Raw genomic sequence first — 24,939 nt, forward strand, 5'->3', positions numbered from 1 at the left:
CCGAGCAGTATCAGGCACCTGGCAATGATGATCAGTTGTATGTATGGAAGTGGGCGTGGAAAGTGGTACTTAAAAAAGTTAAATGTCAGTCCCATTGAAAATAAATGGGGAAAAGTTTATATTTAACATGAAATTGTGCAAATACTTTAAGTCATGTGGAATCAGACAATGTATACCCGTCGGGAGGCGGGAATTTATGAAGCAATGGTGTAAATCGGAAGTATTATGTGGGAGTTGTTTCACGGCAAAGTGTTGAGAATAAAAATCACAATAACATATGCTGTTGATGCTTCAGCATTCCCACAATAATACCTAAAAACAGGGCAAGATATAAAATCAGTCAGCCTTAATGCTTTCTCAACTCAGGTTGCACTCTTGCTACGTTAGCATACCAAATGTCAGCCCGTTAGCATGCTATCACCTCTCATTAGCCACAGTACCCAATTTACAGTACCCAATCTCTTTTTGTGCTTTTGCAACTCATCTTGCTTTATAAAAGGTCAAGGGAGACTTTTTGATGTAGCGAGAGTGACCAGATTTTCAAATTTACTTTAGTAACTTAATTGAGCTGATGCTAAATGCTATCTTGGTTGACAGTTTAACATCGCTAAACAAGGCACTGCACTCACCATTTTCCAACCTTTTTAGCTCGACCCCAGCGGCTATTGGAAGCTGGCTGTGCTGTTTACCTCGCGCCGTTCCTACATTCTAACAAAATATGTCGCTAGAAAGCTTAGCTTGTGTTGGGTCCAACGCCGGCGAAGGCAATATTAGGATAGTAGGACAACATTTCCCATGATTCTTTGACACGAAAGCAGGAAGTAGTTCTAGTTCCACCAGTATGATGAAAACATGCCTGCTAGCGAGTAGATGCGGATGAGAACGCAAACGGAATGTGAAAGTAAATAGGAAGGAATTTAGCAGTTAAATTCCCTTTTAACTCATTCACTCCCAGCCATTTTCACTGAAGCAACGCCCTTCGCTCTCGTTTTACTGGATTTTGACAGATTTTGCAAGGTCCACAGAATATTCTGTTCTACTGCTATAAAAACATGGAACCTACCAAAAGAAAAATTGGAGTATTTTCTTTCACCGGGAAAAGTAGCCGTAATTAGCATTAGAATATAGCTAAATTTCATCATTATTCACAAACTTGTTGAAAACACTGACAAAAAGAGCTTTTTTGTAATAACTACCATTGCTTTAAGTGACCTCTTCATGACAGAAGCTGTATCAAAGCCTTCTGTATGCTCTAGCATAAACATAAAAATTTGTATAAATGTATTTATATATTTTTGGGTTTGAATGAATTAATGGTTCCATCGTATGAATCGCTATGACAACGGTGTGATTGACATACACATGGCAAAAAGAAACAGGATACCGGGATGGGACCTGCGTTACATCGGGATAAAACAATGGAGTTGGTGATATCTGTCGGTACTCGGGATCCGAGGCTCAAAATCAGGACTGTCCTGGTCAAATCGGGACGTCTGATCGTCCTAGATATAGCTCTTATGGATCTTGTTCAATGGATCAACCTAATGAACAAACCATATTGTGTGACTCACACATACAAAAATATGCCACCAGGAGGCAGTGGTTTCTGTTTAGCATTCATATTGAAGCCTTTCAACCAAAAACTTGTCAAACGTGAACATATGCTACTGTAATTGTTTGTACTTATAGACTCTTCATAAATCTATATATTGGTAACCAAACCGTCAACCTGATACAATACTCCCTCATCTTCTTTCTCTTCAAGAGATGCCAGCTAACGCCAGAGAAGAGAAGGAGAGGTCTTCTGTAACCAAAGTCTTGCCTCACCTTACTGTGTTCCCAGGGTACCCCAGCCTACTCGTCCCAAGGCTCCACCGCCACTACGAACACCATTCACCCTCGCAGCTCCATTATGACCACCTGGAGACTCTGCTGGGCCCAATGAGCAGGGGAGGGGAGGCAACCTCTGTCAAGATGGCCACGGATGACGGGCACCAAGAAGACGAAGGAAACCGAGACGGTGAAGGCTACAGCGGCCCTCACAACCACCAGCGCCACCCTCATCATCCCCAACAGGACAAAGTTGGGCCCAGTAGAGATCTGCTGGACACGCCTCTTTCACCCCTCAACAAGGTGTCTGCTATCCCTGAGGTGCAGGGGATGGTCAGTATGGCTTTTAGTGAAACCCCGTGGGAGACGATGGAGTGGCTGGACCTGACGTCACCAACTTCAACCGCTGCCTTTAATGTTCCAACGCCCATCGTGCCCAGCATTTTCAACGCTGAGTTCTTGGATGTCACTGATATAAACTTAAACTCTGCTATGGACCTCCATCTGGAGCACTGGTGAACAAGACTGTAAAAATCACATCAGCTAAGAAAATAATGGAAATCAGAAGAGCCAAGGCTCAAAAATCTTGATCCAGACCAAAATATCCTTCATCATTATGCACCTTGTGCATGCTATGCCATTAAGATCCATTCATTATCTCAATGGACAATGTGTATTATTTAGCGCCATCTAGTGGTGAACTAAATTCATTTTATACAGAGGTGGCAAATCCTGGTTCAGAAAATAAAAACCCTGCCACAGTTTGGTTTTAGCCGATGGTGCTAGCTAGCTAGCTATCTCCCATGGTGCTCGTCTACCTGCTAGCTAGCACGAAAATGGAAACAATTAGCGATAAGGGCTAAAGGGCTGAAGCCAAACTGTGGCAGGGTTTTTACTTTCTGAACCTGGATTTGCCACCTCTGGTTTTTAAAAATTAAAGGTGGCAAATCCAGGTCCAAAAAGTAAAAACCCTGCCACAGTTTGGTTTTAGCCCCAGGTGCTAGCTAGTTAGCTCCCTAACTAGCTCTTATGGTGCTTGTTTACCTGCTATTGAGCTAGCTAGCGAACATCAATGGCTAAAGCCAAACTATGGCACGGTATTTACTTCCTGGACCTGGATTTGTCACCTCTGATTTTTTAAAACTGACTATAAAATTAATCAACCTACATTTCTTTTTATATATATATATATATATATATATATATATATATATATATATATATATATATATATATATATATATATATATATATATAAAATCATAAGTCTCTAGCTAGTTTTTGCTAGCGACTGTTGTTAGCCGCTCCAGCAAGTTGTTGCTAGCCACTCTTGCTCACCACTCCCGCTAGCTCCTGCTCGCCGGGCTGCTCGCTTGCTCACTCCGGTTAATAATTGGCAGTACTGTAATTGGTGGTAGCCTCGCAAACCACTAGATGACACTAAATAATGCACTAAGGAAAGTATTTTTAAAACACATTATCATGCCATTTAAAAAAAAATCTCCATAAAGATGTTCTACGTTGCCCCTTGACTCACACTTTCTTTGCAATCAAGAAATAGAAATTCAACATTAGAAGAATAGAAAATTGCCATTAATTTCATGCAATGTTAAGGAAAAATGCTATCTTGGGATGTATGTCTTTCTTTAAAATGATCTGTCATTGTTCTTAAATTTTATTTATCAAAACTACTAGTGGTATCGGTACATGCAATCAGTATCTGTGACTACTCAATAGGTGTGTACTTATACTGGTATCGAACATCCCTACAAATTAATAGGAATTAAATATTCTCCAGACAATTATTTTACAAGCACCATAAAGCTTTATCATACACATTTATAAAATAATGAAAGCATTATGGCATCAATACTCCAAGCCTAATTTTTACAATTATTTTGAAATTTTGGAGCTTTTGGGTTTGTGTTAATAACTTTATCTTTTAATGTAAATATGAACAAAACTCACTGTGCACCTTTAGTTTAATTGATGCAGTATTTGATACACTTTGCTTTGTGATATTAATATGAATATGCAATGGGTATAAAAAGTCTACACGCCCCTCGTTGAAAGGCCTCTTTTGGGATATATAAAAAAATTGAGACCAAGTAAATGATTTTAAAATCTTTTTCACCATTAATGTGACCTATAGAATGTGCAACTCAATTGGGGGGGAAAGTGTTAGGCTTTGGTTAGAAGAAAATAAGGTCAGGAAAAGCCTACCAGAACAACTGATCATTATTTTTTTTTTTTATTGGGGGGGGGGGTATTTAGAAGCAATTTAAAATGGTTAGAGGTGTATGCTGACTTGGGTTTAACATGAGTTTGAATGAGTAACCATGACTTATTGTGGTCTCAATTTTATATATCACAAAAACCTTTACACAGGGGTGGGGTTTTTTTATGTGCTCTTGTGTAGAGAAGCCTGGCATTTCATTGAGGGAACCTTTTAACCATTTTCATTCTTTAAAATATTTATCCACGGATTGGCGTTATTCAAAACGTAATGCCTTTGAAAATGTCTTATCTATTTTAATCAGCAGAAATTGTGCATATATCATTTCTGCTTCCATGCATACATTTAAATTGGCGTCAGATAAATTCAATGTAATCTCTATTTTTCTAACAAATACTTTTTGTCCTAAAACAATCACCCTTTAGAACTTCAAGCCAGGTAGTTATTTATTTGGTGTAATAATATTTGTACCGTTTCATGTATTTATACCGACATTCCTTTCTATATAGAGATTGCCGCTTGTTTTGGATTTAATAGACAACAGACATTCGTCTTATAAAATGTGATGCAAATTGAAATTCCCACTTCAAAACGAATCGTTTTCTTAAATCATTTGCCACCAAGAATTGTCCATTACTAGCACTTGTGAATAATAAATGTAATATATAAGTACACCTGTAAACAGATCTCTACTGTGAATACTGCCTTATAATTCACCACAGCTGGCTTTTTACAAAGTAGGTGCCCTAATAAGTAGTTCCACTTTGTTGCACATGTAAATACTTATCATACATTTGACAGCTCTTTGATTTTTTGTGGGAAATCAACCTGCTAGATGCAAGGCTACATGTTTCCCAAAATGTAAATTTTCCATTTCCACGTAGTCTGCAAGCATTGATCCTCAATTGGCTACACATTTTATAAAGTTTATGAAAATTCTGCTTTTTCCTGTTCCAAAGGGGAAAAAAACATATTTCTTTCTACGTAAAACAGTCAAGCACAGAAAAAGTTTTACTGAAGTAAAGAATATGACAAAATGTAAACTAATCATCCATTTATGCTGTACTTTTGTTTTCTAATGTTTAAGTGATGTATGCAATAAAATGTGTTTCCATTGGTTATTTACTGTGATGACAGTGCATGGAGGGGACTGCTGACTGATTCATATAAGAGGTCAAAATTGCCATGCAAAACTTGGACATGCACCTAAAATATTGATTATTTAATGCTAAAATAAAATTACGGCGCCTCCAGATGTGTGCGTGTGTGTGTTTAGTATGAGAAACTTTCTCCGTAGAATGAGAAACATATTTCAATTTCCCCCCCATGTCACTAAAGAACGAGAAATTTTATCAGAACGACAAAGTTTCTCGCTGTATTGAGAAACAACAATCCGTAGAAAACAATGCATTTCAATAAATAAATAAATAAATATATATATATATATATATATATATATATACCTCAGTACACCTCCCAAAATCCTCATACAATCACTATCAATGAGTATTTATGCTTTTCTGGCAACTCAAATTATTTATTTCATCCTTTTGTGTAAAGATGTTTTTAGCTTTCATCAGTGCCACAAAGACAAAATCTGTCCCCCGAAAAAAAAAATGTACCTGACAGAAGCTGCAATGTTGCTTAGCCACTGACTTTCTTAATATTGTTTTTTATTTTTAATTCCTGCATTCCTGTACACAACAGAAAAGAGCAATAAATTCATCACAGCAAAATTAAGTCGTGTACCTTTTCTTTTTATATAAGGAAGAAACAAAACACAAGTCCAGTCTTTTCCACAGGAACTTTATTGGTAACCCTCGATTGACATACAATATAATATTAATTGCCCTTAATATTACTTTATAATCTAATATGAACATTCTAGTAGATTGCAATTTATACAACATGTACCCCAGTGATCAGCATTCACTAGGGCTAGAAAACATACCCCATAGGTGAGAAACAGATCTTTTTTTTGGTAGGTTTGCACCATTTCCGCATTACAGACAAAGACAAACAGATAAGTAGTGACAGAATCCTCCAATTGACCTAAAGAGAGCACGCTTGACTGCAATTAATCTTTAATCATACTTATTCATGACCTCTCTGGCTCCTATTTGGGGTATTCTGGCATTTTGATTGAAATATAATAGGTGACGTAGATTTACATCATCAGTGCAAGCCAGAGCGACATGCTGAGTATCCAAGTCAAAAGTGATCTTTCACCACGCAACAGATTGTGGCAAAAGTGTTAGAGGACATAATTTAGCAGCATTTACTGGTGTCTTTTTTTCTATTAGGAGGAAACCATTTGCGTCCCATTTCTCAAACTTACACCTGTTTGTCTTTGTAATGCAGCATGGTGGATCTGTGATCAGTGTGGATGAGCAGTAAAACTGTACAGTGCGAGGACAGGATGCGAAGAGGAATCAAGGCCCAATCTCAAATTTCACTCCTGATTTTTTTTTAACCTGCTCTCCCCACTAACTATTTGTGGTTTTGTTCGAGCGGGCCTTAATGGTCTTGCAAAACCTGCCAAGAACAGCAGATTAGATGCACTATATACATACACATATACATCAATGGACATCAAGTAACTTTACATCAGGCAAGCATTGCATTAGCCAGTTTGTGCATTGTCATTATTTTCAAGTCACAGAAATGAGCATTTATTTTCTTTCCAAAAAAAATAAAAAATCCTTAATAAACTTCATGTCCAATCCTACAGTAAGAAACAAAACTGCCACATTTATAAATAAATAAATGACTAAATAAATAAATGAATAAAAGTGAAAATAAAAACAGATATAAAAATAATTTAAAATTACATAAATATATATATATATATATATATATATAAATGGAAACATAAAAAGTAACAATAAATACAAAAATAAAAAACAAGATTAAAAAAATAAATATAAAAATAAATGTTGAAATAAATATCTAACTAGAATTAAATATCAATCAAATAAAAACACTGCTCTCACATTTATGCATTTCATGCTGCAGACGCTCTGTCAGGTTGCTCGACAAGTCGTGGTGATAGTGGACAAGATAAGTCATCCATTGCTGGAGCTCTCCATGCAAGGCGGCGACACTTGTTCGCCAACCCTCTCACTCGACCAATGAAAGGCAGTTTGCAACGGAGAAGCCCAACACAAGACACGCTTAGGACCGCCCCCCTCATTTGAATAACATTTCAACCTGACAGAGCGTCTGCAGCATCAAATAAATAAATGTGAGAGCAGAGTGTTTTTATTTATTGATTTGTATTTAATTATATTTATATATTTATTTTTGGATTATTTTTTTTTACATTTATTTTTATTTTTTGAATCTCGTTTTTTTTTTGGGGGGGGGGGGTATTTTTTGTTGTTTTTATTTTCATTTATATGTATTTTTGTATAAAAAAAATTATTATTTTTTATATCCGTTTTTATTTTCACTTTTATACATGTATTTATTTAGTAATTTATTTATTTTTAATTTTGGCAGTTTTGGTCCTCCATACTACTGACTGTCTAAAGACCGTCTTGAAAACAAACAAAAACAAGGCTCATCTCAGTGACTTGAATGCAAAGACATTACAAGAGAAGGACAAACTGGGGCGACCTTGAGCGTTGACTATTGTCCTAATTGTGCGTTAAGACAAACACTCACAGATTCCACATTGAAGAGAGAAAGGACATAAAAGCCACACAAACCAATTTCAGAATTATTCACCCAGACTAGCGCGTTTTGCATACTTATGTAGTTACCGTGGAGCCAAAGTCCAAGATGGCCGTGTGTGTTTACAGAGTCGGTCTAGCTGATTACATCTGTACATTTCTTCAGGAGGTGAACACACAAAAGCATACGTACAGTCCACAACGCACAATCCAATAGGTGGCTATTTTTAGTCATCAGTCTTTTTATTTGGTATTCTTTTTTTTTGTGAACAATGAGTGACTTTAAATGAGGTGATGTGTGGTCAAAGGGTTGGCTTAACGATATTGATCACATTGCACCACTCATGTTCCTCTCTTCTTTGGAACATGACTTAAATCGGTGATTCTGTAAAAGTCCAAGATCTAAGATGGAGGCCGTTTCTCACCCGTTGCACGGTGGCCCCTCGCACCAACTCCCTCAGTCCACATACATGGGAGAGATGGGAGAGGCGGGGATCTGATCCAGGATGCGGCACACGTAACTGGCGACATCCACAAAACGCTCTTCATACATGAGAATGAACGGATGTTTCTGGGCAAGACAAACACATACAATAAGTCAACTCCAATTAACACCTTTCTATAAACATACACATCTTATATTGAATTATTTTATACCAGCTTTGTGGTGCATGCATGTTGTGTACAATTCATTTGTCTGCTGCTATTGAAACAAAAACAGTATAGCCCGTTGTAGTTAAAGATGTAGCAAAGACATTTTACACTAGAAAAAGTGCAATTTCTACAGAAATTGCGTGGGAATTCTGAATAGCTGAATGCTAATAGCTGAATGTTTATGAAGCAAATTGAAAGATAAATTATGTGAAAATAACTTAATATAAATTGTAATTGAATGATAAAGTATTATGTGGGAGTTTTTTTCACTGTAAAAAAAACAGGAGAATAAAATGCTATAATCGTATTGAATAAAGAATCCGAATAACATATGTGGCAATTAACTGACAAAGGAGACACTTACCAGCAACTCTCTGTACTTTGGCCTTTTAGATTCGTCCTTTGTAAGGCTGGGGAGAAAAGAGTGTCAAAAGCATGAAGTCATACAGAAATGGTTTACATTTTGCTTTCGATGTTGATTAACTTAACGGTTCAAATGAATTTGGCTGTGTAGTGATATTTGAATAAAGTGACAGAACAGAGAAGATTAGAACTGGATATTTCACAGTGGAGGCATTTAAAACCTAGATATTAATAATGCATTGTTTCCACCAAGCTGTAGAGTTCAGACAAAGAAAAAAAAATGGAGGACAGACAGCATTTTGTGAACTTGTGTGGCTGTTAAAGAAGGCAAACCTTTGCAAAAATGTGTTTAGCTCTGGCCTTGAGGAACCCGAATAAGTATTGTTGGTACCCTTTAAGAGGGATGCCAAAAAGTAGTATTACAGATTGTTTCATTAGATAGATACCCTTGAAACATCCACGAAGAAAAGAAAACAGTAGAAATTGGTTTAAAAATGGGGTATGTTTCAGTTACAAACATGGACTATATAACTTCTTTAACATAATAAATATAAAAACTTAATTTTAAAAGTCACAGTAGCAGTGCCAGCATTAAGTGCAAAAAAAATAATCCTATTTTCCCCTGAAAATCTGACCTTTGTTGTATTTGTGCTCAAACTAAAACAAAACTAATACTTTAGCGCCATCTGGTGGCACATTGTGCATTGAATGAACCTGAAACTGATTCTGCTTCTCCTCATACGGAGCTGCCATGTTGCAATTTCCCTGTTTTCACAAACATTAATTATTGTATGCAAATGCCAAAAGGTGAGTTTAATGACTTAATGTTTTTTTTGTGTTAAGTGCTAGTGAACTCATTGTGTGCAGTTTGTGCTAGCATGTTATTTAAGATAGTAAGCTAACTACTGTGAGACTATTGATTTTAACCTTTATTTATCCAGGCAACACAAGCGTGAGCATATTCTTATTTGCAATGCAGGCACTTAACTCATTCACTGCCATTGACGGTCACAAATTGATTTTAACTATTTCTATTAGTTTAACATTTTTCCCACTTTTGTTAACACAAGTATGAAAACCTAGTGTTTTTTATATTGTATTAAAACAGACATAAAATTTGTGATTAATCGTGAGTTAACTAGTGAAGTCATGCGATTAATTACGATTAAAAATAGTACTCGCCTGACGCGCCTAATTTTTAATAATATTTTCTAAAAAAAAATAAAAAAAATATATATTATTAAAAAGAAAAATATTATTTAAAACATTTGGGGCATCAGGCGATTAAAATGTGTAATCGTAATAGTTCGCATGACTTCACTAGTTAATGCACAATTAATCACAAATTTTATATCTGTTCTAAAATGTACCAAAAAATCTAGGTTTTCATACTCTTGTTAACAAAAATGGAAAAAACTAAACTAAATTTTTTGACGTCTATAGCTGTCAATAGCAGTGAATGAGTTCAAATAGATCAATAATTTGTATTTAAAAAAATATAATAAATAAATAAATATCATTAATAATAATAATAATAATAATAGGAAAACATTTAAACAAAATTCAATTTAAAATTGAAGTAAAAAATTACAGAAGAGATTTTGCCCCGACACCAACGTAATGCAACATGGCTTCGCGATTATGTACATGCAAGATTGCATGGTGTTCATACTTTATGATCCTTTGTGTTTTGCTGCCATTTTATGACATCCATAGAAAATTCCAAACCCTTTTCCTTAGCGGCATCAATTATTCACAAATTTTCGCTTAGTCAAAGCAGTTCCTGGTAAGGTGACTTGACGTGGGACTTGCACGTAACTGGCAGGCACCAAGAGAGTGGCTGACAATTTAACATGCATGCATTTTACTTACCATAAATTGACAAAATTGATGAACTTGGGGGAGAACTGCCTCTCCTCAGAATTACTGAGCTGCGGAGGCTCTCCCTTCACCACTTGCGTCAGCTGATCAAAAACGCTGTTCCACTTGGGGTACGGAAACCTTCCAGTGGCCAGCTCATACTAGAAACAAACACAAAGCATGTGAATTTAGATACTGAACAATTTTAAATTTCATAACTTCTGTAATTCCAGTAAGTCCCAACGTGGATTTCGTACCAAAGTGATTCCCAAGCTCCACACATCAGAACGAACATCGTAACCTTGTCTAGAGGCACTGGGGTCTATTCTTTCAGGCTGAAAAACACACAATTCATCAGTAGTGTTTGATGTCGGTTCACTGACTGCTTCATGCTAATGATTTCTATTTAATTGTCTGCATTTGAGCCCACCTGCTTTCATAATTCTGACCCATAGTTGTAACGGGGGTGTTATTTGGCAGAAAGACGTGTGTAAACTTGTAATTTTCTTTACTTACTGCCATGTAGGGCCTGCAGCCAGCATCTCTGGTCTTGGCTATGGAGTCCACCAGCTGGCCGCTGATCCCAAAATCACACAGCTTGATGTTACCCTTTCGGTCCATAAGAATGTTGGAAGGTTTGATGTCTAGAGTGGTAGAAAGGGAGATTGTGGTTAATAAAGAAAACTCTCAACAATTTAAACAAAACCACACAATTATGGAGGGAATTGTAATTTAATCTTTTTGTTGAGAATTTTGTTGATCATTTGGGATTCAATCAATCGAAATGTAATCGTGATTTTGACTTCTCACAATCATAAAATCCTTATAATCTGAAAAACACAATTATTAATGTGCCGAACGGCAGTGTGTTTGCAAGTTCCGACATTGTGAAAGCACCCTGAATGTACAGTGTTGTTGGCGCAGCAGCCCTGAGCATGCGTTAAGCTATCTAATGTAAGCCCAGTTGGAGTTTACTGTAAAACCCTGATTGTATTTTTAAATACAAGACATAGTTTTAGAAACATCCCCAGTGCTAATGCTTAAGTACTTGTAATATCTCTTTGACATGCTAATGGGAAATTAGCATCGACAAAAATTCACACTAAACGCTGAACTCGCACATACAAAGAGGTAATATAACAATACGCAAAGGCATATATTCTTCCTATTTGAATAAAAAGCTATATTAATGGCAACTTTCTTCTTCTAATCTTTTTATCTTAAAATCTGTACTCAATCCATTAATCGCCAAGAGGCCAAGTCGCACACTGGATGTATAGCTAGCATTTAATTTTATTTATTGATATTATTTGACTTTGTTACCGATTTATGTTGTGTTTTTTGTTTCAAATTGTAATTAAAGTTGAGATTTGGTCGTTTTGAAATCAATGAATATTAGTGTTGTAGTTTTAATATTTTTTTTTACCCGTTTTGAACAACATGCAACAAATTAGCTTACATAGCAGCATAAGAAAACATCACCCTATGGGTTTTTTGTTTTTCATTTCGAGTCGCGCACTGGACATATAGCTAGCATTTAATTTTATTTATTGATATTATTTTAATATATTATTTTACTTTGTTACCGATTTATGTTGTGTTTTTTGTTTCAAATTGTAATTAAAGTTGAGATTTGGTCGTTTTGAAATCAATGAATATCAGTGTTGTAGTTTTAATTTTTTTTTTACCCGTTTTGAACAACATGCAACAAATTAGCTTACATAGCAGCATAAGAATACATCACCCTATGGGTTTTTTGTTTTTCATTTCGAGTCGCGCACTGGACATATAGCTAGCATTTAATTTTATTTATTGATATTATTTTAATATATTATTTTACTTTGTTACCGATTTATGTTGTGTTTTTTGTTTCAAATTGTAATTAAAGTTGAGATTTGGTCGTTTTGAAATCAATGAATATTAGTGTTGTAGTTTTAATTTTTTTTTTTACCCGTTTTGAACAACATGCAACAAATTAGCTTACATAGCAGCATAAGAAAACATCACCCTATGGGTTTTTTGTTTTTCATTTCGAGTCGCGCACTGGACATATAGCTAGCATTTAATTTTATTTATTGATATTATTTTAATATATTATTTTACTTTGTTACCGATTTATGTTGTGTTTTTTGTTTCAAATTGTAATTAAAGTTGAGATTTGGTCGTTTTGAAATCAATGAATATTAGTGTTGTAGTTTTAATTTTTTTTTTACCCGTTTTGAACAACATGCAACAAATTAGCTTACATAGCAGCATAAGAATACATCACCCTATGGGTTTTTTGTTTTTCATTTCGAGTCGCGCACTGGACATATAGCTAGCATTTAATTTTATTTATTGATATTATTTTAATATATTATTTTACTTTGTTACCGATTTATGTTGTGTTTTTTGTTTCAAATTGTAATTAAAGTTGAGATTTGGTCGTTTTGAAATCAATGAATATTAGTGTTGTAGTTTTAATTTTTTTTTTACCCGTTTTGAACAACATGCAACAAATTAGCTTACATAGCAGCATAAGAATACATCACCCTATGGGTTTTTTGTTTTTCATTTTATTATCTTATATTCTCTGACATCAATAATACCCTGTACGAACAGTTAATTTTCCTTAAATGTAGTCAAATCCCTCCGCACAACATTCATAAAATAGTATTACAAACAACAATAATGTACAATGCATCAACTCACCTCTGTGAATTATTTTCAAGTTTTCCTTTAAGTGGTTCAGTGCTTTCACGGTCTGTTAAAAATACTCAATTATAATTCTGATAACATAAGTGATATCACACAAAAACATTCAAAGGTTGATGTTCTACTCACCGCTAATGTTATTTTGCCTAATATTTCCTCTGGAATGACATCATCGAATGCACAATATACATATTTATAAAATTTGTCTAATGAGGTAGACATAAGCTCCATACAAATCCAACAGTCTCCCTGAAATACACACACACACACACACACAAAATCTTAGAACATAATACATGTTAAAAAAAAAGAAAAAAAAGATAAAGACAGACACACATATCAGGAGCAATTTTGTACCTCTCTGAAGAGAGCCCCATAGAATTGAACAATGTAGAGACAGTCGCTACTCCTCATTACCACGTCGAGATCCATCAACAGCTGCTTCTGCTCCTTTTCGTCCACAGTGGAACGAATCCTCTGAGGACAAAAATAACACAAAACGACGATTGTTCAATCCTTTATGATTAGTTCCAATGTTGTAGGACAAAAATTCAATTAGATCCAACAAACTGGTTAGTCACCTTGACTGCCATAATTTGGCCCGTGGGTTTGTGGACCATCTTATTGACGGAGCCATACGCCCCGCGGCCGATCTCCCCGAGGTCTCTCAAATCTTCTGCCGTGAAGTCGCAGTGCTGCTCAGGAGAAATTTTAAGCTTCCCTGAAGATTCAATGCTGTGCGTTCTCAGCCGCTCTCTGAAGGACGATGAAGGATGGAACAAGATGAAATAAAATACAGGATAGGCATAGGAAGTCACACAATACTGTATACAATTATATTATAATTAATAAGTAATTCGTAGTTATTTTAAGTTAAAAAGGAGTGTGAAACATGGAGTCAGATTTGTGTTGTGTTAATTTTCTGCCACTAGGTGGCATTAGTTTTTCATGTTGGACGTTAGTGACAGGAACAGTATTTTTAATACCTCTATGTCGTATTTAACGCTTTTTAATGCCATTCAAGGCTTTAAGGCACCATTATGTTATTAGGTGGGTTTCCATTCACCCATTTTTATTCGAATTTCCAAGAAATAAGAAAATAAAATGAATGGAAACGCATCGAAAAAGGGAAATGCAAATTTAAAACACCGACAAGACCGGATACAAGTTTTGACTGGTCACTACATCACACGTCCGTTTGTAGTCACAAAGCGGCGGATAATAAAGAAAGGTATGTTTGAAGAGACGATGAAACTGAAATATTTTTGGAATTAATAAAATAAGCGAATATTAATGTGATTTTAGATGGAAAACAGCAAATAAAAAATGCTGCAGTTTATCAAGAATTACAAAAGTGACATCTGTATTTATGCCTATAATTAACAACCACGATTTTCTACCTGGTGTGTCAGATTCGTCATATAAACGATGGTATGACAAAAGACGAAGCTGGGAGATATTTTTTCAAATAGCATTTTAAAGTCATTTGAAAAACTGACGAAAACTTATCAGCTCCCCAAGCATGATCTCTTTCGTTTTTTACAAATTAAACACTACATTACAAAGGATACAACCCTTGTTGATCACTGTGAGGTTTCACCCATTGAGAAAATATTGTTTCAATCCCCAAAGAAGATGTCGATAATGATGTGATTTGTGGCACATGTTCTGGTAATGTAGATGGGATCAGAAGAATTTGGGAGAAGGAATTCTCAGTAAATGTGGACGGAGAGACATGGGAAAATGTTTGAAAATATGTGTTTATTTTATTTTATTTGTACTCTCGAATGAAAGAAATCCAAGTTAAAATATTACACAGGTTACATATTTCTCCAAACAGACAACATTTTTTAACGCATCTTTCTCACCAAATGTGCCTTAAGTGTAAAACAGAAATAGGTATACCTTAACTCATTGCCTTTGGTCTTGTTATAAAATAAGGAAATATTGGTCTGACATGGAAAAGATTGATGTACATTTGGAAATGGTTCCAGTTTGTTTGATCCTGGGTCTCCCAAGCAAACGTTTATTTACGGCAGACAATAAAAAGTTGTATAAAATTCTTAATTTTCTGCGTGAAAGAATATATTGTTACAGTGGATTAATGAGAAGAGCCCTTCTGTTACTGGTTGGTGTAATGTAATATTGATTCCTTTGGAATATCTGACATCACAAAGTGGACCAATTCAATAATGTATGGCAACCATTTTTGAGTTATCTTGGGCCTGAATAGATTGTACAAGGTACTTCCTGAATTTTGGACTGTTTTGCTCTAGACGTGAATATTGAGCCACTCACTGAAGTTTTTATTTATTTGAGCTGTATTTTTGTTTTGTTTTGTTTTAGTTATTGTGTTAATTAGTATGCTTTGTATATAACGAATTGGCGGAATGTATGGTGACACTTTTGCATGTTTTTGTTTGTATGAAATTTGTGAAAATTCAATAAATATATTAAGGAAAAAAAACAACAACAAAAATAATTACAAAAGCTAACTCATACTCGTCTTCTTTTAAATTACTGGTGGATCCCATCTCTATGGTGTATACCGCCACCTACAGCGGTGGAGTCCCTTCTCAATATTCGCAAAAGAAGAACAAATGGAAACGGGCATAAGTCATATGTCCGTTTTGCGCATTTTCAGTAAATTTGCTTTAAAAATTGGATACAATTGGATGGAAACCCCACTTGTGTCATTCAGTTTTTTTTCCAAGCCAAATCAAACTGAAACTTTCAGTTTATTTTAACCACGCTTCCGTCATCACTTCATCACCACTATTTTAGGACCAACAGACAGAGGTGGGCATTCAATCAGTCCATCATCAACAAAACAGGCGTCCGTCAGTGACGGACTGAGATGTCCATCAGTACTTGACCGGTAAGTGACAATTACACTGACGGTCAAAAACACACTTCTGTTAGTACTTGTATCTGTCTTTTTTTTTTTTTTTTCAGTTTCTTGTCTTTGTTAGCAGAAAGGGCGTAAGTCAGTGACGAGCTGACGGAATGCCCACCTCTGTTATACAGTGTTTGCTGCAAGCGTTTAGCAACAGCTCCAGCGCTAAACACATTCAGGTGGACTGCAATCAGGGGACAGTATTATACACAAGTACAGAAAAAAAATGCTTTTTAAAAGTGATTTGAAGGGAAGAGTGTTATACATGGAAGCGTGTTATACACGGGATAATAATGTAATGATTTTAAATGTGGAAAAGATTCCATGAAGTGACAGTGACATTTTAGTTGGCTATCTTTAATTATTCTGTGAGAAAATATTTTGATCAGATGTTTTCATTCATTTAAAATGATAAATCCACTACGGCCATGCCTACTCACATATGGGTGCTCTGGAAGGAAGGGGGTGTTGGATTGAGCGGGAGACGGGACGCTGGCTTGACCGGAGGGCTGGCGAAATTCAGCTTCAGCGCTTTGCGCTTACCTGGCGGAACAAAAACACAGACTGGTCCATATTGCCACAACATGCGCATTGCATATGATACACTGCAAAACACGGCACTCTATGTAATGCTTAATAACTTACACACTATTGTTACAGCAACCAGCCACAACATTATAACCACTTTGCACAATATAATGACATCCAAGACAAACCATAATCATGAACATATTGATAAATAAATATCACTGATATTTAATATATATCTTAATTTTTGATACAGTTGAGGCACTGATATCATTTTATTGTGCAAGTTGTCACAATGTGACTGATCAATGTATACATATACACTTGAGATAAGCCTTCACATACGGAAAAGTGACCTAAAATTTGACACCAGATAGGTCAGTAAATAATGTAAAGGAGTAGCAGAGAGAGGAATCACCAGTCAACATTTCGAAAAGAAGAATTAAGTGTGCTGAAATAACTACAATAAACGCTACTGTTGAGTTATCTCAAGTTGTCATTGAAATGTACTTTTAACACTAAATGTTAAGGCAGCCTAACAGGGGTTCCCAACACTCCCAATTCTGCTGGACCAGCTCATTTATTTTGATTTGCTATATTTCTTGCCAATGATAACCATGGCACTAAACTGAAACTTAGAATTTTGGAGCGCAGTTGTGTTCATTTTGAGAAACATTTCCAAGTTAAGACATGAACCCAATTTGCAGTCTCTGTTTTTCAAGTGTGGTCAAATAGAAACCCTGAGTGCTTGAGATTAACACAATTAAGGACATTTGAGCCAAATATTAATGGGTGTGTATGTTCAGCAGTGCCCCAAGAGACAGGTTTAATTCATCTCCCAGCCTTTGTAATATATGTACTGTATTTTAATGAGGAAAAATGCCACTCCATAATATTGTATTGTAAAAACAGAGAGTAGATACTAAGAATGTTCGATTCCAGTTTTTCCCAGACAGTACGAGTGCTCATTTCTTAAGTAGGCACTGATACAAATACCACAGAATACTTTTGATTCATTAAGAAAAAAATATGCATATCCCAATATAGCATTTTGTCCTTAAAATTGCATGTAATTAATGGCAATTTTATATTTTGCTAATTTCTAGTTCTTGATTGTAAAATGGGCGACAGCACCGATACCTTGAAATAATACCTGGTATTGGTACTCGCCTATACTAAGGATGTAACGATAACTGCAATATCGTGATATCGCGTTTTTGAAATTGCCACAATATCGTCGTTATCATGTCACGATATTAAAAGCAGCACATCTGTTAAAAAGGTACGGTTTTATTTAATGTGTGTAGTGCTAGCACCCTCTGGTGGTTAGTTTATTAGTGTAGTTTAATTTTAATTAGGAATATTTTGGCCACTGCTGTGATTATCCCTCATGTAAATCATTCACAGCATTATCGTGAGTTTTTACACAGTATCATGAGTTGTTTCGTTTTTTTAATCTCGGCAACCTCCCCACAATATCGTGATAATTATCGTACAGCAAGGTTCACATCGTGATATTTATCGTATGGTTTTGTTTGGATATCGTTACATCTCTAGTAAATACATAATTAAAAATAATTTGCATCTGCAGCAATGTAATGGCCATTGTGCTGCCCATTCTGGTGTGATTTGCGAGGATTGAAGACAATCCCAAATCATTTCAAATGTATTCAAACTTGTGCACCAAATTCTTCTTTAAATAATCACTGTGGATGTATGCTCAATAATAACATGCACATTTGTGTGTATGCTGAGACTAATTCTAAAAACACTTGGGTGACTTCTATGAAAGTGAGTTAATGATCATGGGAAATTGTAGATCCAAGGATGAAACCAGCTGAGAACCCCTGGTCAAAAAGAAATCATTTCAAAAGTGCTGCATTCAAGTGTTACTTCGTCTTTGTCATGCCCTGTTCAAATAAAGTGCAAAGCAATTGCAATATTATAAAGTACAAATGCAAACATACTACACTATAGCTTTCTTTGCCAAAGTTGAGTTAAGCAGTGGAGAGTGGACAGACTCCCAATCTACCAGAGCACCACACAGGCTGCCTCAATAGTATACAGTGGCTTCCTTGAACCCATTTCACACGTAACATAGAACAAATCAACATTTAAATGTGCCCCTGACAGCATTCCATCATGACGACAACCAATAAAGTGTCCAGAAAATGAATGATAGAAGTTAGGAAAACCACCTTAGACTACTGTACGTGTACCCACAAAGAGATTAGAGCAGCGTGATTAGCGTGCAAGTTATTTGCTTACTTTTGGAAACTCCGGAGAGGCTTATCTGAAATCCTGACGTAAGAATAAAAGAACACAAACTTACTTTTTGATTTTGCTTACATTAGGAGTGCATCATTATTAGAAAGGGTCATAATACCAGCAAGCTACAATAACTGACTTGAAAGTATAACTGCTGAACAAGCTCACTTTTTGGGAGAAGGCTAATGTGGTAAACAGTCATTCTTTATTTGCAAGACAAACTTGCTGAATATTAAATGTATTGTGTGGTAAGTACTATGCCACTCTCATAATGTTCTGAAGAACAAGCTACTGTACACTGCACTGCATAATACGCAAATAGCCTAACATTTCACTCATGTAGCTAACTAGCTAGCTAGCTAGCTGAATGAAGTCCTAAAAGGGACACCCCAAAAGTTTTTTCTTTCCAATAACATGCCATGGTATTCTGATAAATAATATGTTTGTGGAATATGCGTTCAGCAGCAAAATCCACTTATTTTGGCCATCTGAGTGGGCATCCATTTTGCTACTTGCTGTAGACTGAAAATGACATCATAGGTGCTCAAGGCTCAGGTAACGACCAATCATGGCTCACCTTTTTTCTGAAGCTGAGCTAATTTTTGTCTAAAAACAAGAATAATTTATAAAGAAACCTGCAGTTAAGGCAACACACTTGTTTAGTTGAACTGCATTTTATGTTAGTTTTTTTTTTTTATAGTCATACTCAGGAGCTATAACATGAGTTGCACCAATGTAATCTACTCTAATACATTGCAGTTCAAAATTGCTTAATCTGTGACAGTGTCCCTCAAAAGTGAGCTGCCAATGAAGCGCAGGGAGCAACCGATTAATCGGCCGCCGATTATAATCGGCCGATTATTGGCTTTCAGACATCAGCCGAAATAATCGGCCAATTATATTATTTTCCCCTTAAAACAGGGGGTGGGCACACTCGGTCCTCGAGGGCCAGAGTCCTGCAGGTTTTGGAGGTTTCCCTTCCCCAACACATCTGATATATGATCAGCTCATCAGCAAGCTTTGCATAAATTTAGTAATAATCCTTTTAATTGGAATCAGATGCGTTGCAGCAGGGAAACCTCCAAAACCTGCAGGACGCTGGCCCTTGAGGACCGAGTTTGCCCACCACTGCCTTAAAACATTATTGAAGAAAACCGAAGTGTGCGACGCTGTGCAAGTACCCTGAATGCACCAATTTTCTTGCGTAACATTAGCAACTAGCAAGTGTGTAGCGTATGTTATCGTGGTTATTCTGTTGTCCCCCAAGTGTCCTTTAAGCTGTTTAATGACATCCCAGTTGGAGTTAACTGTAAGATTATACACACAACATTAGGAATTACATCCAGTGTATATTTATTTGAAATATAAAACATGCTTCATTATCAAAACATCGCTAGCCTAGCACTAATGCTATAAGCGAAGGGAGGATCCCATTCAAATGCTAATAGGAAGTTAGCATCGACTTCGGGAGTGTTTTTCCTTCAAATAACGAATATTCAAACACAAATGTTGTGGGAACACATAACCACAGGTAAGATAACACTAAGCAAAGGCACAAATTCTTCCCAATGTGTAAAAAAAAAGTTATTTTAATAGAATTCAATCGTAACTTTCTTCTGTACTCACTTAAAGTGTATACACCATGGATGCACGGCACCACACTGCCCCCAAGAGGCCAAAATGCACAGGAACAGTGAGTTTTTGTACAGGTTTTTCAGTTGCTATTATTTTAGTTTATTCTATTTTTATTTCACTTTCTTATTGTTTTAATTGTTATGGTTGATACCCATTGAAAATGAATTGGGGGGGGGGGGAGAAGGGTAAATGTATGCATTAAATATAGATTTTTAAATAATCGGCAGATTAATTGGTAATCTGTATTTTTTTCTGCCATAAAAGGGTATCGGCATCGGCCTCTTAAAATGCAAATCAGTCGGGCCCTAATGAAAATTTTGTCAATTTTACACGTGCAACTACTGTATTGTTGTCATTGCTGAGTGAGTACATGTACTAGCAGTTGGACCAAAAAGAAAATTTAAATGTATAGAAATGTACTTGCAGATATAGGCATTCAATCAGAATTGGATTGAATCAGAATAATTAATGAATTGCGCATTATTGTCTAAAGAAAAACATTTAGAAAAGGAAACTTACCCAACAACATGCAGATTCACTATAAATATTATAGATGCAGGGTTCAGTCAAACCTCGGTTCATGATCTTAATTTGTTCTGGGACTCTGTTTGCAAACCAAAGTAATTGTTCCCCCCCATCGAATACATAGAAATAGAATTACATTCTAGCCCCAGAACAAAGTTATGTTTACCTTGTTTTATGGCTATGCCTTTTATTACAACTTTGTTTTTAAGGATAGCACAGACGGTAGATTTTTCCAAACCAAACTGAGGGCTAATTTAGAGTAAAAAAACAAACACATACCTATAAGGAAAATACAGTAGCTACGTTACACGGACAGCAACGTTGATTACGCTGTGGTGGAGAAACCCCAACTGAGTGTTTTGTGTGGATGCTGTGATCTGAGGCATATTCCATGAACCCCAGTGAGATTTGTTCAAAAAGCTTACTCGGAAATTTGTTAGCAAAGTGTCACTCGGGAATCAAGGTTTGACTATATAAATGAATTCAAATTAAAAATAATAATACCATACCAAAATGGGGTGGTTCCAAGTTTTTAAATTGATCTAAATTGCCATTATACAGTAAGACCCAAATAAAGTGTAAAAATGTCAAACAGATCACTTCCAACAGCAGACTAAAGTCGAGTAAGGTAAATGTGAATACCTGTTTCATTTTGACATCTCCAGCAGCTGTTGGTTTCTGTAGGGTTTAGATAAAATATTTCATACTACACACGTGCCACAGAATAGGATCATGCAAATACACATTTGTGAATTGAGCGATATAATGTTGCTGTTTATCATGTCATGATGTAACGGGGTGGAGCAAGTCATTCAATGGAAATGTCCTCCATCAGGACATGATTCTGTCTAATGCGGGAACATTCTCTTGTCAAGAATTAGTCATTAAAGAAGTGTGATAACTCACAGATTGACACATTTGTTATTCTAAACCAATATTAGATATTAAAAGGGAGATTACCCTTATCATGATGCTATACGTAAGAATTTAATAACCATTTAAGAATACATAGCACGCCCAATAATGTCAGGATTAAAAGCAGAACTGCGTGTAATGCTTAATAAAAACATGACTTGATCAGAATAAGTAGTACTGTATTTGCAAAATGTAAATAGCTCAGGTCATTCACCAGCTAATGAATAAAGGTAGACTGACTAAATGCACGTATTATAATTTATTTGTAGTTCAGTATTAATAAGATATTGTGCATGAAACAGTGGCCTGGCTGAGAAGAAATACTTTAAATGCAGGCCTGGCTTCGTCATTGCTACTATCAGTAGAACGGCTGTGCTGTCAGTGACGGTGGTCCTATATATACTTATTAAATGTATTGTTTGCGTTTTTAAACATGGTAGTTTTTATAGTAATGCGGATCGTGACGAACTCGGGCAATACATGTCTCCACAATGCCAAACAGGCCCGGCGATGCAGCAGCTAAACTAGGCTACTGCATCATTGCTAACCTGATAGCTGTGAGTTTCTGGTAGAACCGTTTAAAGTTAGCTGAACCAAGCTAGGACGTTAAAGGAAACGGTGAAATGTACACTCCAACATAAAAGTTCCATGTACCTTATTAGTGTTTATTTGTTTATAATCTACAAAAACGCGGCATAGTGTTCATAAAATGTTTTGCATTTATATTATTTTCCTTTGAACTAACATTTTATGGGCTGACTCGAATGTCAAAACAATTTATTTAGGAACAAACAAAGATTTTGATTTTATTTTGAAAAGTCTGACGACACAGTCCGTTGTAAATCTATCTCAAATTACGACAGTTCCTACTTAGGAAGCGACAATGCTACATTTCCTTACAGCTTCCGTCTTAAGATAGCCAACAAGATCAAATATATTTGTGGCGTACCTTGCATACTGCTACTCTGTGTCTGCTGATGGAATTGGTGCAACGCGGATCCTACAATGTTGAAGCTGTTGCTGGAGCTAGAGGAGTTGCTGTCAGGACTGGGAGTCGCCATTGTTGTGTTGGGTTCCGGCAGCAGCACTCGGGCTGCAATGCAGATAGTGAAACTTCGCCCTCTCTCTGCCTCCAAACGGGACACTGCGCAACTTGAACGCAGCAGATGCGATACAGCCAAGTCTTTTCTGATGATGCCTTCACGTACTGTGGGACGAATCACAAGCCCGTCGCCCACTGCAAGCAACGTCCACAGTCTCTCAAAAACATAAAAAAAATAAAAATAAACTCTAGTAATACACCCCAACCCCCACCCCCCGCGCGTAATTGGTTATGTAGTCAAGTGAATCTGAACGAAATTATCCATTTTCAATTAATTGGTCGAGGAATAAAATTATAATAATAATTATCTGTTTTATTTATGCCAGCGACAGGCAGAATATTGGAGAATAATAACCGTTTTTGGTTGTATACTGTGAAATTGTTTAGAATGTAAAATGTGGGCTAAAGCTCAATAAATCCTGGAAATACTGTTTTGATCAACAGGTTTTGCAAATATTATGCATCTTTCATGTAGCTAAGGTAACCAACATTATGTCAGTTAGTTAAAGGTGGAATGTTCTATGGCAAAATAATCAAGCGTGGGGCCCGGGGGCCATTTGTGGCCCACTAACCCGCGACGTATACTAAAAATTATACTTGTAAAGTTGATGCAGACTACCACTACTAGTATTTAATTCTATTTTAAATTGTATATTCTGTAAAGCTTTTCTAAAAGGATACAGTTGAACTATTTCTAAGTCAAATTAATAAAAATAAAAAAAACATTTACTTTCCTAACAGTGTGGTGAATAATTCTCAGAATCGTGAACTTATTACATTAATTAATTAACTGCTTTAAAATTGTCATATTATGTACTACAAATTGCTCTTATTTTGGTTCTGAATACAAATATGGCATTCAGCTGCTGATTTGTACAGGGGTGACTCTAATCTAATGAGATAAAGGGCCGGGCCACCCTAATATTTTAAATAAATAAAAAAACTAAACTATTTGCCTCATCTCATTTTACAATATTTTTTCAAAATAACTAATATATATATATATATACACACACACACACACACACACACACACATATATATATATATATATATATATATATATATATATATATACACACACACACACACACACACATATATATATATATATACACACACGTATGCATATATGTATACATATATATACACATATATGTATACATATATATACATATATATATTTATATAGAAACACACACACACACACAGTGCTCAGCGTAAATGAGTACACCCCCTTTGAAAAGTAAAATTTTAAACAATAGCTCAATGAACACAAAAACAATTTCCAAAAAGTTTAATATACATCTGGTTAACTTATAACATGGAAGTAATGTTAAAAATTTAAAATGTTATTACACATTTTTCAGTTTCACTCAAATAGGGGTAATGCAAAAATGAGTACACCCCACAAATTTTTAAATAAATTTAGTACTTTGTATGGCCTCCACGATTTTTAATCACAGCACCAAGTCTTCAAGGCATTTAATGAACAAGCTGGCAACGTTTTTTTGCATCAATCTTTTCCCATTCTTCAAGAATGGCCTTTCAAGACTGGATGCTGGATGGAGAGTGATGCTCAACTTTTCTCTTCAGAATTCCCCATAGATGTTCAATTGGGTTCAGATCAGGAGACATACTTGGCCACTGAATCACTTTCACCTGGTTCTTCTTCAGAAATCAAACAGAAACCTTAGATGTGTGCTTAGGATCATTGTCATGTTGGAAAAGTGCACGACGACCAAGGGCATGGAGTAAT

The 24,939-nt window shown here is 35.8% G+C and overlaps 2 protein-coding genes and 1 long non-coding RNA gene across 11 annotated transcripts in view; 1 reads left to right on the top strand and 2 right to left on the bottom strand.

The window, feature by feature from the left end:
* The window catches only part of LOC147157140 (uncharacterized), a 10,900-nt gene extending 10,005 nt beyond the window's left edge, over positions 1-895 (bottom strand). The window contains exon 1 of the long non-coding RNA XR_015091496.1: positions 630-895. This is a non-coding gene — a long non-coding RNA (uncharacterized LOC147157140). The remainder of the gene's footprint in view (positions 1-629) is intronic.
* myocd (myocardin) overlaps positions 1-2,758 on the top strand; it is a 33,678-nt gene extending 30,920 nt beyond the window's left edge. For 5 of the 7 annotated variants that reach the window (XM_086063599.1, XM_086063602.1, XM_086063603.1 and 2 more), the window contains one exon: positions 1,766-2,758. In XM_086063599.1, coding sequence (XP_085919725.1) covers positions 1,766-2,349 — 584 coding nt within the window. In that variant the 3' untranslated portion in view covers positions 2,350-2,758. The remainder of the gene's footprint in view (positions 1-1,765) is intronic. The other 2 variants (XM_086063601.1, XM_086063604.1) reach the window with 1 other exon arrangement.
* A 3,097-nt stretch (positions 2,759-5,855) lies between these two features.
* Positions 5,856-23,334, bottom strand: map2k4b (mitogen-activated protein kinase kinase 4b). 3 transcript variants are annotated; one of them, XM_086064260.1, is made up of 13 exons: positions 23,028-23,334; positions 21,806-21,841; positions 19,004-19,036; positions 16,648-16,750; positions 13,893-14,067; positions 13,669-13,788; positions 13,441-13,560; positions 13,309-13,360; positions 11,134-11,261; positions 10,875-10,952; positions 10,630-10,778; positions 8,759-8,804; positions 5,856-8,311 (listed from the first exon to the last, which is right to left on the bottom strand). In XM_086064260.1, the coding sequence occupies exons 1-13, from the start codon at positions 23,137-23,139 to the stop codon at positions 8,198-8,200; spliced, it is 1,266 nt and encodes a 421-aa protein (XP_085920386.1). In that variant the 5' UTR covers positions 23,140-23,334; the 3' UTR covers positions 5,856-8,197. The 3 variants fall into 3 exon arrangements, with proteins under 3 accessions (XP_085920386.1, XP_085920387.1, XP_085920385.1); XM_086064261.1 differs by lacking the exon at positions 19,004-19,036 and having other exon boundaries at positions 23,028-23,332; XM_086064259.1 differs by lacking the exons at positions 19,004-19,036; positions 21,806-21,841 and having other exon boundaries at positions 23,028-23,275.
* Between the last annotated feature and the right edge of the window lie 1,605 nt (positions 23,335-24,939).

This window comes from Leptonotus elevatus, chromosome 20 (assembly GCF_054856555.1).
Source record: "Leptonotus elevatus isolate MCC_2025b chromosome 20, RoL_Lele_1.0, whole genome shotgun sequence".
Classification (NCBI taxonomy): Eukaryota; Metazoa; Chordata; class Actinopteri; order Syngnathiformes; family Syngnathidae; genus Leptonotus; species Leptonotus elevatus.